This window comes from Pteropus medius, unplaced genomic scaffold (genome assembly GCF_902729225.1).
Source record: "Pteropus medius unplaced genomic scaffold, Ma_sr-lr_union100, whole genome shotgun sequence".
NCBI classification, from domain to species: domain Eukaryota; kingdom Metazoa; phylum Chordata; class Mammalia; order Chiroptera; family Pteropodidae; genus Pteropus; species Pteropus medius.
This window is the reverse complement of record NW_024348304.1, coordinates 425,828-440,870: the sequence shown is the minus strand read 5'-3', so window position 1 is coordinate 440,870 and position 15,043 is coordinate 425,828. Positions and strand designations below refer to the sequence as shown.

General features: G+C 43.0%; 1 protein-coding gene across 5 annotated transcripts in view; it reads left to right on the top strand.

Moving 5' to 3' along the window:
- PDE5A (phosphodiesterase 5A) overlaps positions 1-15,043 on the top strand; it is a 103,966-nt gene that overhangs the window by 15,213 nt on the left and 73,710 nt on the right. For 4 of the 5 annotated variants that reach the window (XM_039879510.1, XM_039879509.1, XM_039879511.1 and 1 more), the window contains exons 2-3: positions 3,544-4,132; positions 13,657-13,746. In XM_039879510.1, coding sequence (XP_039735444.1) covers positions 3,544-4,132; positions 13,657-13,746 — 679 coding nt within the window. Of the gene's footprint in view, positions 1-3,543; positions 4,133-5,821; positions 6,432-13,656; positions 13,747-15,043 lie in introns of those variants that run through there. The other variant, XM_039879512.1, reaches the window with a different exon arrangement.

Here is a 15,043-nt window from a genome sequence, read left to right as displayed (position 1 = left end):
TTTATCTGTGGTTGATTCCTAAGTGATTGTTTTAATGTACGATAACATGTGTTCCTATGCACCCACGTGACCACAGGGACTCGGGTGATCGATGATGCGGTCGTGAGAAGCCCCTTGCCTCCATGACTGGCGGTTAACAAAAGTGGTTGATTGCATGACTGAATATATTAGATCTCCTTTTCCCGCGTCATTTAACACCCAGTTCGTCTCTCCAAGAAACTATCTAGAGATAAAACATTTGCGAGACAATTCAATATAGCAATAAGAACACATAATAAAGAATTTTAGAGTACTGGCTCTGCAGGATGTCTGGGGATAAATCAGCAGCCGTGATCCGTGAGGCTTACATCAGAGGGATGATGGGCATTAACTGCTAAAACACAGTGTTGATTTTTTATAACAAATACACATTCGAATATGTGGAAATTCAGAAGACGGTCACCCCTTTTGATGCAGTTAAGTTAGGAACCTGCGTTTATTCACTCAGGAAATATTTGTTGACATATACAATGCGACGCATTTTCTAAGTAAGAGGATGCAGTGGTGACGAGACAGACACGTAGCTCTGATGGAATTCACATATAGCTGGAGCACACAGATCATAAACCAACAGACTGAATTCTCACTATTGGATATTTTTCGTGTTTATCAGATAGTGCGGGATGGGAACCTGGCGTGTCGGAGGCCACTTGGTGGGTGGTAAAGGAAGACCTGTCAGGGCAGGGGGAATGGGAGCTGTGATGAGCCAGGAGCTGGTGAGGAGGAAGGGTCCAGACAGGAGCAGGCAGAGCTTGGTCAAGCTGGGGAGCCCCCGGGGAGGCCAGCATGGGAAGCCAGCATGGGGAGGCATTCGAAAGCGTGGTTTTATTCTCAGCTCAACGAGAAGCCAAGTAGGGTAGTTAAGGTGTTAAGATCTACCTTGTTGAACATTATTCTGGCTGCTGTGTGGAGAAAGGATTGAAAGGGGCAAGTATGATGTCAAAGAGACCAGTTAGGGGCTGTGGCCACAGTGCTGGGAGGGGGGCTTGGACTGGGTGGTAGTACAGGAGGTAGAAATGAACAGACCAGGACAGCAGGTGCTGGGAGTCAAGCTCGCAGGGCTTGGACTAGACGTGAGAGTTGAAGGAAATAAATTTAGAGTAATTTCTAAATGTTTGGTTTGAGCAACTGGGGAGGGGGCGGTGCTATTTTCAGTACGGAGAAACCTCCGGGGAGATTGGAACAAGGCGGGGAGGTGGGCGTTGGGAATTCTGTTTCCACCGTTTTGCGTTGTTTCTTTAGAGAGCCTCATGGAGTTGCCAAGTAGGCGATTTGATTTAAAAAAAAAAAAAAAATGATCACTGTTATCCAAAGAGAAGATAAGAAGTAAGTTGTGGCTGAGTTTTAGGTTCGTCACTGAAATAGTTAAAAACTCGTATTTTTATATCGATTTAGCAATTTAAGTTACACGTACATATTTGAAAATCATATGTTAATTTAGACATATTGCTTTTTTCCTATCACACATTTTACAAGATAATTTTCTTCAAAAGCTTCCTGGATGGATTGGATATGCATTTTTGATATCGGTGTCTTTGGCCCTCCTACTGCAATTTTTGGAGCTTATATTAGTGTTTCCCAGAGTATGGCACCCCACTTGAATCTAAGTTTTTAAGATATAGCATTATTTTAATCAGTGTATGTTGTTGTCCGTGAAAAGTTTGTCCTCAGGTATAGAATAACTTTATAAAACATTAGGACAGTTATATTCTTTAAAAATTCTGTGTTATAGGCATATACCTGGGATCTGTACAATGTACTTAGCTACTATGTCACTTTTAAAGGAGACCTTTAAAAGGCTTCCAGAACTGTATCCAACACTTGAAATTATGAGTCATCCTCATAAGTATCTGTGTTACCTTTTTAACCCATTTCATTCTAGGCTGAATAACATAGAATAACATAGGTTTACCAAACAATACATTGTTGTTCCAAATAAAATAATTAAGGGAACATCCCATAAATGAATTCCGTAGTGCAGATTCAGAAATAAGGCAGTAAATCATGTTGATTATTCATCTCAGTACCCATGACCCGCTTTTGGTGATTGCCTTGTCTTCCCTTGTATAAACTTGGATTTAGCCAGCCTTCCATTGGTGGGATTCGCTTGCTTCTTAGCTTTGCTGTAACTGTACTACGGTAAATACCCGGCTTGTTCCTTTGCCACATGTGTGAAATCTCTAGAACAAAGGATATACGCATTTTTAAATTTGTTAGCTATTGCCCGTTTGCCTTCCTAAGAGGCGATAACAGTTTTTACTACAGTCAAAAATATCGTAGTGTATGTAATGGAGTCTGTGTCCCAACACTCTCCAAAACAGTACATTGCCGAACTTTTCATCTTGGCTGTTTGGTGAAAATATCAATGTTATCGTGCAGTGGAGATTGCATTGCTCTCATTATTACCAAATTCTTTTAAATGTCCTCAGTGGTAGCAAGTGTTTTTATTTTGAAGATAAAGTTTGGTTTTGGAAAAAGCCAACTCTTATGCATAAGATAGATAATAAGTTAGCTGGGACCCCAGTTTTTTGGGGGGAGTGGGTTGTATTTATTTTGAGAGGGAAGTTTACTGAAAAAGAAGATCTAACTTTTAGATAAAAGTAGTATTCTTACGTGGCTTACGAATTTGCTTAGATGTTCGTTTCAAAAGAAGAGTTCCAAAAATGTCTAAAATAATGTCACTGTCCATCGGTATAAGATTATAGCGTTCTAAGGGGAATTATTTAAATCGAACAATCATTGAATGTTTATGTTATAGTATGTTTGTTTTAAAAAAGGCTTCACCCACTGTGAAGCCTTTAACATAAATAGGTGTCTTTCACAGGAAAGTACATTAAAAACAAATAATTTAAATATTCTTCGGCTGAATTTTTAAAATTATTATTTTATTTTTAAATTGCTTTCCTTTATATCAGGAGCAGATAATCTAGAAGAGATCATTTTTACCATTATTGAACAAGCATTATTAGGGAATATTTACAGAAGTCTAGTCTTTCCATATACCAGATCGATGGTCTGTATTTTCCATTTCCTCTTCCACAAATAATCTGTATATAGTGATATAGATAAAGCTGTCTAAAATTAAGCATATTAGCTAGCCAAATTTGGGTAAATTTTTGTGTTTAACTTTCAGATATTTAACTGCAGAACAAGTTGTGTGTTTTCAACAGTAAATTAATTTTCGTATGTGTATTTTCCTAAGACTTGTCAAATTTAGTGTCTTTTTCTTTAATACAAAGTGATTTTGAGACACAGACTAGATGCACGATGTGTTGTAAATCAGATATCTGAAAGGCGTCACAGTCCTTAAAATGCTTATTGCAGCAATTGTCCTTTAGAGTTTCCAAAATAAAACCGTTGCTCATAAACCATTTTGTTTTATTTTCTGTGACAAATCGGATTATTATCCGATCAGTCACTGAGAGAGAATTTGTAGCGGCCCTCTCGGGGGGTAGCTCCTTTCTCTCTTAAGTGTGTGACGTGTCTGGCTGTTCTGTTCTGCAGAGAAATGGTCAACGCATGGTTTGCTGAGCGAGTGCACCCCATCCCTGTCTGCAAGGAAGGCGCCCGAGGCCACGCCGAGTCCTGCCCTTGTCCCTCGCAGCAGAGTCCCCGGGCGGACGGCAGTGCCCCTGGGACACCAGCCAGGAAGATCTCTGCCTCCGAATTCGACCGGCCTCTGAGACCCATCGTCGTCAAGGATTCTGAGGGGACTGTGAGCTTCGTCTCGGACGCCGAAAAGAAGGAACAGATGCCGCTAACCCCCCCAAGGTTTGATCACGATGAAGGGGACCAGTGCTCGAGACTCTTGGAATTGGTGAAAGATATTTCCAGTCATTTGGATGTCACCGCCTTATGTCACAAAATCTTCTTGCACATCCATGGACTCATCTCCGCCGACCGCTATTCCCTGTTCCTCGTCTGCGAGGACAGCTCCAATGACAAGTTCCTGGTCAGCCGCCTCTTCGACGTGGCGGAGGGCTCGACGCTGGAGGAGGCTTCCAACAACTGCATCCGCTTGGAGTGGAACAAAGGCATCGTGGGGCACGTGGCGGCGCGCGGCGAGCCGCTGAACATCAGGGACGCGTACGAGGTAAGCCCCGGCCGCCGCCGAGCAGGCCGCCGCGCAGGCCGCCGCGCAGGGCGCGGGGCGGGCCCGTGGGTGGCACTGTGAATGGCCCGGGTTCCGAAGCGGAAATGTGACAGGTCGCATACTTACTAAGACGAGAATGTGCGCTGAGAACGTTCCCCTCTTTGAGATGCCACAGTTTCTTCGCTGGTGGTCGGGGCAAAGATGTGGGCCTGAGCACAATCTTGTCTTGTTTTTTTCCTCATGATAATTTACCGCAGCTCATCTCATAGCTGTATCTTCACATCTTTCCCCCAATCACTGTACAGAGCTCTCGCCATGTTCTCTCTGTGTGACCTTCTGAGGATTTTACAGATTCTCAAATGACAGGTGTAAAAACTGTCCAAGAATTCATTTGTTTTTAAATTAATTCATTCAGAATCATATCCATTCCAAGTCCCATTGACCTCAAAGTCTGATTTTCTTTCTTTCTGTGCTTTTTATTAGGCAAATAAATGTATAGATATCTTTTAAAAATGGAAATTTTTGCCCCAAAATATTTCAGTGGAAAGATTCGATATTTTTTCCCACTACTGACTGGTACAGTGATGTACAGATTTTTAATTATGGACTTGAAGATGATGCTATATAATTCTTCAAATTTCCTACTTAAAATGATCCTTTTTATTAATAGAATTATGGGTTTTAGACAAAGTATCTTAACTGAATGGCACGTTGTATGTTTAAGAAATGTTTTCTAGCCCTCTAAGAGATGAGTTGTAGCCACTTGCCCTGTAGTGTACTGCACTATACGACGAAGGGTCTGCAGTAATCCCAGCCTACAGCTCCTGCCTGTAGTTCACGGGGTCGTGGCTGTTTTATTCGNTCCAAAAATGTCTAAAATAATGTCACTGTCCATCGGTATAAGATTATAGCGTTCTAAGGGGAATTATTTAAATCGAACAATCATTGAATGTTTATGTTATAGTATGTTTGTTTTAAAAAAGGCTTCACCCACTGTGAAGCCTTTAACATAAATAGGTGTCTTTCACAGGAAAGTACATTAAAAACAAATAATTTAAATATTCTTCGGCTGAATTTTTAAAATTATTATTTTATTTTTAAATTGCTTTCCTTTATATCAGGAGCAGATAATCTAGAAGAGATCATTTTTACCATTATTGAACAAGCATTATTAGGGAATATTTACAGAAGTCTAGTCTTTCCATATACCAGATCGATGGTCTGTATTTTCCATTTCCTCTTCCACAAATAATCTGTATATAGTGATATAGATAAAGCTGTCTAAAATTAAGCATATTAGCTAGCCAAATTTGGGTAAATTTTTGTGTTTAACTTTCAGATATTTAACTGCAGAACAAGTTGTGTGTTTTCAACAGTAAATTAATTTTCGTATGTGTATTTTCCTAAGACTTGTCAAATTTAGTGTCTTTTTCTTTAATACAAAGTGATTTTGAGACACAGACTAGATGCTCGATGTGTTGTAAATCAGATATCTGAAAGGCGTCACAGTCCTTAAAATGCTTATTGCAGCAATTGTCCTTTAGAGTTTCCAAAATAAAACCGTTGCTCATAAACCATTTTGTTTTATTTTCTGTGACAAATCGGATTATTATCCGATCAGTCACTGAGAGAGAATTTGTAGCGGCCCTCTCGGGGGGTAGCTCCTTTCTCTCTTAAGTGTGTGACGTGTCTGGCTGTTCTGTTCTGCAGAGAAATGGTCAACGCATGGTTTGCTGAGCGAGTGCACCCCATCCCTGTCTGCAAGGAAGGCGCCCGAGGCCACGCCGAGTCCTGCCCTTGTCCCTCGCAGCAGAGTCCCCGGGCGGACGGCAGTGCCCCTGGGACACCAGCCAGGAAGATCTCTGCCTCCGAATTCGACCGGCCTCTGAGACCCATCGTCGTCAAGGATTCTGAGGGGACTGTGAGCTTCGTCTCGGACGCCGAAAAGAAGGAACAGATGCCGCTAACCCCCCCAAGGTTTGATCACGATGAAGGGGACCAGTGCTCGAGACTCTTGGAATTGGTGAAAGATATTTCCAGTCATTTGGATGTCACCGCCTTATGTCACAAAATCTTCTTGCACATCCATGGACTCATCTCCGCCGACCGCTATTCCCTGTTCCTCGTCTGCGAGGACAGCTCCAATGACAAGTTCCTGGTCAGCCGCCTCTTCGACGTGGCGGAGGGCTCGACGCTGGAGGAAGCTTCCAACAACTGCATCCGCTTGGAGTGGAACAAAGGCATCGTGGGGCACGTGGCGGCGCGCGGCGAGCCGCTGAACATCAGGGACGCGTACGAGGTAAGCCGCGGCCGCCACCGAGCAGGCCACCAAGCACGCCACCAAGCAGGCCGCCACGCAGGCCACCGAGCAGGCCACCAAGCAGGCCGCCACGCAGGCCACCGAGCAGGCCACCAAGCAGGCCGCCGCGCAGGCCGCCACGCAGGTGCCGCGCAGGCGCGCAGGGCGCGGGGCGGGCCCGTGGGTGGCACTGTGAATGGCCCGGGTTCCGAAGCGGAAATGTGACAGGTCGCATACTTACTAAGACGGGAATGTGCGCTGAGAACGTTCCCCTCTTTGAGATGCCACGGTTTCTTCGCTGGTGGTCGGGGCAAAGATGTGGGCCTGAGCACAGTCTTGTCTTGTTTTTTTTCCTAATGATAATTTACCGCAGCTCATCTCATAGCTGTATCTTCACATCTTTCCCCCAATCACTGTACAGAGCTCTCGCCATGTTCTCTCTGTGTGACCTTCTGAGGATTTTACAGATTCTCAAATGACAAGTGTAAAAACTGTCAAAGAATTCATTTGTTTTTAAATTAATTCATTCAGAATCATATCCATTCCAAGTCCCATTGACCTCAAAGTCTGATTTTCTTTCTTTCTGTGCTTTTTATTAGGCAAATAAATGTATAGATATCTTTTAAAAATGGAAATTTTTGCTCTAAAATATTTCAGTGGAAAGATTCGATATTTTTTCCCACTACTGACTGGTACAGTGATGTACAGATTTTTAATTATGGACTTGAAGATGATGCTATATAATTCTTCAAATTTCCTACTTAAAATGATCCTTTTTATTAATAGAATTATGGGTTTTAGACAAAGTATCTTAACTGAATGGCACATTGTATGTTTAAGAAATGTTTTCTAGCCCTCTAAGCGATGAGTTGTAGCCACTTGCCCTGTAGTGTACTGCACTATACGACGAAGGGTCCGCAGTAATCCCAGCCTACAGCTCCTGCCTGTAGTTCACGGGTCGGCTTGCTTTATTCACCCCCCACACATCCCTGGCACACAGTGCCCCATGACAGTTAGGTCTTAGTATTGGTTCAGCAAAAGTTGTAGTAGATTGAGATAGATAAGTATCATAGAAAGCAGATGATACTAGATGGCTGAGGAAAATGTGGTGGTTCAGGGAAGCAGGAGAAGACGGGCTGGCTGGTGAGGTGGAGAAAGGTTGGTTTGAGGAAACCATGCCTGATGAGGGACCCTGGGCAGCAGGTACGATTCGAATAGGCTGAATTGTGCACATGGTGAGATCCAGACCAAAGAGAAGTTTCAAGAAGAGACAGGGAAGGTGGACCATGTGGCACCTGTGCAGAGTGCTATGGGTCACAGTCAGGTCGGACTTTGAGGAGTCACTGGAGCAGGGCTAGAGGTGACTGGGGTTTCGAGCGCCAGGCGGAGGAGTGTGGTCCAGGGCCAGAAGAGTCATTGAAGATGAGTCAAAGGGGGCCAGAATGATTCAGACCGTGCTTTATGGTGGCCATAAAGTGAATTAGAGGGGACAACGCTGGAAGCTGGGAGGACAGGCGGTTTCCATGATAGGAGGAGGCGGAGACCTGACCCAGGGCACTGGCCTGCAACATCCAGAGCGGGGAGCGGGTTTCGGATGAAGAAGTAGAATCTGCTGGGCAAGGCAGCTCATAGGAGATGAAGAGGGGGCAAAGGAGAGGTGAAGATGACTCAGGTTTAGGGGTGGGCGACTGAATCACGGCAGCTGGTGGGGAAGGCTGAGGGCAGGGATTTGGGGAGAGAGGTGATCGTTCAGGTCGATTAAGTCCCGGGCTATCTGTCAGCGCCCGTGCTGCACAGGCGTCTGTTCAGCGTTGACTTCGCAGAGCTGTCTCCGCGGCCCCTCTGAGCTGTCGTGACGTCACACCATAGCTGACCCCGGAAGGATTGCTGCCAAATTTGCAGAATTCCCTTCCTGTCTCAGGTGATGGCTGGGTGTCCGCTTTTCAGTGGCACTGCGGTCCCCAGTATGCTAGGACCGTGAATGTGCTTTGGCTTCGCTGAGCACGCCCTCCTTTGTCCGGGGGTCCGAGCTTTCTCCAGCCCTGAGGATTTCTTCACGTATGTGCATTTCGTGTAGACTCTTGCCATCTTCAGAGTTTAGACCACGTGGGGTTTGCAGTTGGGATGATTTAGTGCCTGTCGTCGACAGAGCCCATCTCCCCGATGTGGCGTGCTCCCAGGTGCAGCCTCTCAGCCTGCCACTCCTGTGTTGCCCTTTGGCGCCCCCGATTGTGTTTATAGTGGCCTTGCAGACGTTATGTGTGTCCCAAGATTTCATTAGAAGTTGTGGGGCTGATCCAAGATGTAGAAGTTACATTGGTATTGACAGTGGAAGTCTGCCCCATCGATAATTTGAATAATCAATTACTGTCTCATATCCTTTTGTGAACGTAGTCATAACATGAAAATGCATCCGAATGTTTTCTGAGTCCCAGCTTCTCAAACATGCATCTGTAGAAACGACACTCTGTAGCTGTATTTCTAAAGCTTATTTGACCACAGAACACTTGAAAAGTGTATAATGTAGCAGTGGTTGCAGTGGAAAACCTCAAGTGGCCATGAAATATAATCATGCTCAGATTGAAGCTGAGAATAAAAAAAAGCCACAGATAAAGTAATAGTAAGAAATGGTCACCATTTGATTCACTGTTTAAAACTTTATAAGAGAATGATATAAATTGGAAAAATCAACTGTTTTATTACTAATAAAATAATACACCTATGTATTTAAAATATAAGACAAGATCTACAACTCAGGCCAGTAATTCTCGATTAAATCACAGATACCCATGAAAGGGTTAGTTGGTGAGTGCTGCCAGGTACTGATGTTCAGTGACACATCAGCCTGTTACTCATGCAGCTTTCTTGGATGTGGCACAGGATTTATTAATAATAAGATATTAACACATAATCAGAATAGCAATATAAATGTGTTTATATTAACACATAATCAGAATAGCAATATAAATGTGTTTGCTGTTTTCCTTATATATGAAAACTAGGTATCACCTAATATCTAGATTGGATTGTATATTAGTCAGGATTCTTCAGAGAAACAGCACCAACAGCAGATAATCTATATATCTATACCTATCCTTCCATCCATATACCCATCATCTATCTGTCATCTGGATATATAACGAAGAGAGTATGGGAATTAGCTCACTTGGTTATGGAGACCAAGACCTTCCATGACCTGCCTGCCGTCTGCCGGCTGGGGAACCGGGAGAGCCCCAGGGATAGTTCAGTGCGAGTCCAAAGGCCTGAGAATCGGGGGCCAGTGCTGTGAGCCTGATCTGGGCCCGGTCCAAAAGCCTGAGAACCGGGCACTCGGAGAGACGGCAGCACAAACGGCAGGAGGGCAGAGGAGGACAGGTGTCCCCGCATCGGTGAGGGGACCTGCGTCGTTCCGGCCACTGGCTCGAATGCTCGTTTCCTCACAGACACCCCAGAAACAAGGCTTGCCAGCTTTCTGGGCATCCCTTCGCCCCGTCAAGCCGACACACAAAATTAATGAGCACAGAATGCCTCGAGCCCCCAGTTCCACGTCCTCTGGAAGCCTCGAGCCTCTCTAAGATTTCCTGTGTTAAAGGATTCACGTTGTCCAAACGCCCCTCTTCCTCCCAAGTCAACCGGAATGTCCCGCAGGCAGCCACTCCCCGTGCGCCATGACGTCCAGGGGGAAGACCCGGAGGGTCTCAGGGAAGGGCGCGTTGCTGCTCACGCGTCCTCCCCAAGTAGCTGCTGTTCCTCCCACCCCCTTTCAGTTCTTTCTCCGGTGAATAAAACTTCACCATCTCTTATCCTGCAGGTCTCACTTCCTCTTTCAAGTATTAAGGTATTTTCCTAAAGAAATATGAGCTCTTTCAAATGAATTTCTGATGAATAAAATGATTCTCAGGATGAATTTTAGAAGAAAGACATAACAATAGCAACTGTTTTAATTTTGATAAATCTGCCAATCTGTCATGGCATGCTTGTGCCCCAGGGAACACAGTTTGGGAACCGCATTGCTCAATGTGCTAATTTTCTTGAGGCAGTGTCTGAAAAATGCCACTCTGTCAAAGAAAACCAGCCTATAATTTGGCAAGTCTGCTGTGTTCTTTCATTTGTTTCCTGTTATTTTTATATAATTTCAAACTTACAGAAAAATTGCAAGACCCATGTAAGAAGCTGCCATGTGCCCGTTACCCAGATCCTCCAACTGTTTATGTTTTGCCTCATTTTATCTCTTTTTCTATACATAGCGCATGTAAGTAATAAATGCATATTATTTTTCATGAACCATTTAATAAGTCGGAGACATTTAACTAAATGGTGTATATTTTCTCACAGGAACACCATTGGGATACATAAATCAAAACTAGGAAATTTTATGACGCAGTACTACTGTCTAACAGTCTATAGTGACACGTGGTCAGCTGACCCGTTAATGTCTTTTATAGTTGTTTTTCCCCCTGACCAGGGATCTAGTCCACGATCACACCTTGCACGTACTGTCATGTTTCTTTTGCCTTCTTTAAATACGGCATAGTTCCTCAGCGTTCCTCTTTCTTGACCTATGTTTTAGAAGAATACAGGCCAACTATTTTGTAGAGTACCTTTCCTGAATAGATCCCACCTGGGGTATGGCCCTTGCTCTTAGGGACTGGCCTTCCTGTGTCTCAGCTGAATGCCGGAGGCGCCCAGTGGGACCTGTCCCCTGGCTGAGCTGAACCCTGCTGTCCTAACCTTGCCCTAACTGGTGTTGCCATTCAACGTTCAGCCCGCAGCGGGTGCTGTTTCCTAGTTCTAGCGTAGTGCGCTGTGCCCGTCTGAAGTCGACGGCTGCCCAGCCTCTGCCAGCCCTCCTTTACACCCCTCTCCTCATCCTACCCGCCCCCCGCCCCCGACGGAGCCTTGCCAGTGCCAGCCACCCTGGAAGCCCTGGATCCCGTTCACTTCCACTTGGGTCCCATCTGCCTTCTCCCCAGCAGGAAGATGCCCCCAAGAAGACAGCATTGCATGGCAATCCTGTATTTTCTCTCTTCGGTCCCTGTGCCTTTCTCGTCTCATGTATTTGATGTAGTCTTATATTTTCAGCAGGAGGGCAGGTGGGTACCAGTTGTTTATTATGGTGAGTGGATAGCCAAGGCTTGTGGTTTTTTTGTTTGTTTGCTTGACATGTTCTCATGCACAGTAAAAGGAATAATCACAATCATAATCATGCTGTTTTTCCTTTTGTGTTTCCCGGGCCGAGAGCGGTTAGAAGTTCTCTGTGTTTACTGACTTTGCACTGAGTGCGTTATTAAAGGAAGATTCTGTAAGATGCCAGAATTCACCTAAAGTGAATTTGAAGCATACATTACTCCCGCCCTTCGATGAAGAGAGAACTCCAGGGCTGTTGTTGATTTTAACTTCTAGTATGCACCAAAAGCTTGAAAGGCCTACTAATTTCAGTCTGTCTAACTCTATTGCTTTGATCAGATAGCTGGGTTTAGTCCTCTTCTTTATAAATTGGTCTTGTAATTAAAATCTGCATAAATAAAATAATTGCCTAGGATGCATTTTTAATCATAATTTGGCATTAGCTTATAAAGTAACTCACTTTATAATTTAATATTTTTTTACTTCTTTAATTCATCAATATCAGTATCCTGTCTTTCATTAAATACTTTAGTATGTTATTTAAGAACCATTTTCTAGAAACAGTCAGCCAAGATTTTTTTTTGTCCCAATATAACTTTGAGCATATTTGCAGAAAAAGCAAACATACAGTAGTGTTTATTTAAATATAAAATATTAATTCTGACTTTCCACCATTTTATAACTTTTCTGTTGAAATTGTCTGTAATGCCAAGTTTGGTTCTCTTAGGCCTCATTTTTGGCCTCATTTTTGACCCCAATTGAGTGAATCCAGAGTAATCATTTACTTCATTCACAGCTTTGGCTTTGCATGACTTTAGACTAATTAAAAAAAAAAGAAAAAAATAGAAATGACCTTCAAAGATGAGGATTTTCCAGTGTGGCTATTCCATATTCTCTGAAGGGAATTCCAAAAGCAGAGTTTTGAGAGCAGTGGTGCTATTATTAGATCGAGCATGTAACTTCCCGAGGCTACAGCTGGAAGGGAACAGCGCTCATGCCTATGTTTATGCTCTGGCGTGTTTGTTTCCATTCTGATCTTACCCCGTTAGTGGTATCTGTCCATTTCCTCTGGTGAGCACCTGCACCCCCACCTACAAGGTTTGCTTTAAACGATAATAAGCAAAAAATGATCACGCTAAATAACTATGGTGTCATTTGCTAATGAATTCCTTCATTTATTCAACGGACGTTTTTGAGTTCCTGTGCTAATATTGGGAACGTGCTGGTGAACCAAAAAAAAAAAAAAAAGCCCCCATCGAGTTTACAGCCTAACTTTAACCTTCCCAGTCCAAAGTTCAGCGGAGAGGAGCCTGTACCTCTTTCTTTAACCCACATTTAGAACTACCACATTTCTCAGAGTCCTTTTGATTATTAATGTGTGTGATGTGCTTTGTAAAGAGAGAAAGAGATTCAAAGATTAAGGGGTTGTTTACAGTCCCATTGAGGCCACACATACATCTATATGTATATGTGTGTATGTGTGTGTGTATATAGATATGTATATGTGTACGTATGTGTGTATGTGTATGTGTGTATATGTATATTCCATATATATATATATATATGTATGTGGAAGGAAAGATAAGATTTAAGTTCTTATGAACGCCTGAGATGGAGAACAGACTACCAAGGAAACAAATGATCACAAGGGAGGTAAAGTCGTTCTGGGAGTGGGAGGTTTTATAGGGAGAGTCTCCGAGCAGAGACGCTCTTCCTCTGCATGGCACAGAAGCATTGGGCAGTGTGGCAGGAGCAGGCAAACTGTGTTCCAGAGCGGGACAGGTGCCACTTTTCCCCAAATCTAGGTAAGGCTATTCGAAATAATATTTCAAATTTCCTATATTTCCAGACATTTGTTTGAGTCTGTATTTTTTTGGTTCTTAGAAACATTAGCTTCTAAAAAAAAACAAAACGCTTAAATTTATCTTTGTCAAAGATGATATGTACTCATATGATTCGATGCCTATTACAACAATAAAATTGCCATTCAGAGCAACAAGGTAAGTCGAAGGTTAGATTTCTCTAATCTTATATCGGAAAAATCAAATCAGTCTTCGAACAGGTCAGTCATTAAATTAAATTTCTTTTTCCTTACTAGGATCCTCGATTCAATGCAGAAGTTGACCAAATTACAGGCTACAGGACACAAAGTATTCTTTGTATGCCAATTAAGAATCATAGGGAAGAGGTAAGCCAATTTTCCATTTCATAAAAGGTCATTTGGAAACATTTTTCTTTTCGAAAAAAGATTTACTTTACTTTGCACACTTAGGAAATAATGCTATAGTGACAAGTTAACTATAAAGTGCTTAACTGTTCTGCTTGGTATTTTTTATTTAGATTTTAGTTATAGAGTTGAATCCTGATAGAGACTTTACTGTGACTTAGAAATAAATTCTAGACATTTTATTTCCTTATCCTCCATTCCCTTCAGGACCTTATTCTATCCAAGATATATTAATTGTAGTTGCAATCAACTTATTTCACATTATATTTTAACTGTCTGAATAATATTCCTTTCATAAATGGTTATCCAACTGCAGTGATCATCAGCTGATTTTTTAAAATAAAAATGAGGTTTTGAAAAAAAGGAAATCGTAGCTAATCCCAAGTCAATTCCATTGTGAAGTTAGGATGAGCAAATGAAAATGTGTTGGTTTATACTTTACCTAACTAGAAGGTTTAGATTATGTTAGTACTGAATTCCCTTTTCATTTTATATGTATTCGAAAAAAGTTAATAAATTATCGATTAAACCGAATGCTTCAACTGAGTGTTCTCAGCCCTGGCTGCACATTACATTCCACTGGGCAACTTCTAAAATATTACCAATTAAACCAGAATACCCTAAGGGCAGGGTCTGGATCCTGATGTACTTTTAAAGCTCCCCATGCAATTATGAAGTGCAGCCAGAGTTGAAAATCACTACTCCAAGTGAAAATAAATAGATTTGAAAAGCCCGTGTCAGTGGTTCCTCACCTGGGCTGCACACTCGTCACCTGGGGTGTGCTTCTGGTGCCCAGGCTTCACCTCAGATCAGACTCTGAGGGCTTGGGGCCCGGGCACCAGTGCTGGAAAGCTCCCAGCACTGGCGATGACAGTGTGCAGATAAGGCCGAGAACCACCGCCAACGCTCCTGGCGACCCGTGATGCTTCCGCCTGATTTACATTCGGATTCTGACGTCTTTCCTTTCTCTTCTCCACATGGTCTGTTACCAAGTCCCATTGATTTTTTTTCCATTCGAATGTTTCTCATTTCAGTTTCTTTCTTTTCATACCCACTGCCTGAATCATAATTCAGATCTTGAAGTAATGCCTGAACTTTTAAAATATTCCTGTGAGGGGGTCGCTCCGCTTGTAGTCACTTCCCCTTCAGTCCACTCGGCATAGGTCCTGAGAATGCTCGTAAAACGCCACTTTCGAAATCCATGCCCCGAAAACATTAACATGCATGCTAGTCACATGGGGATTTTGTTAAAATGCAG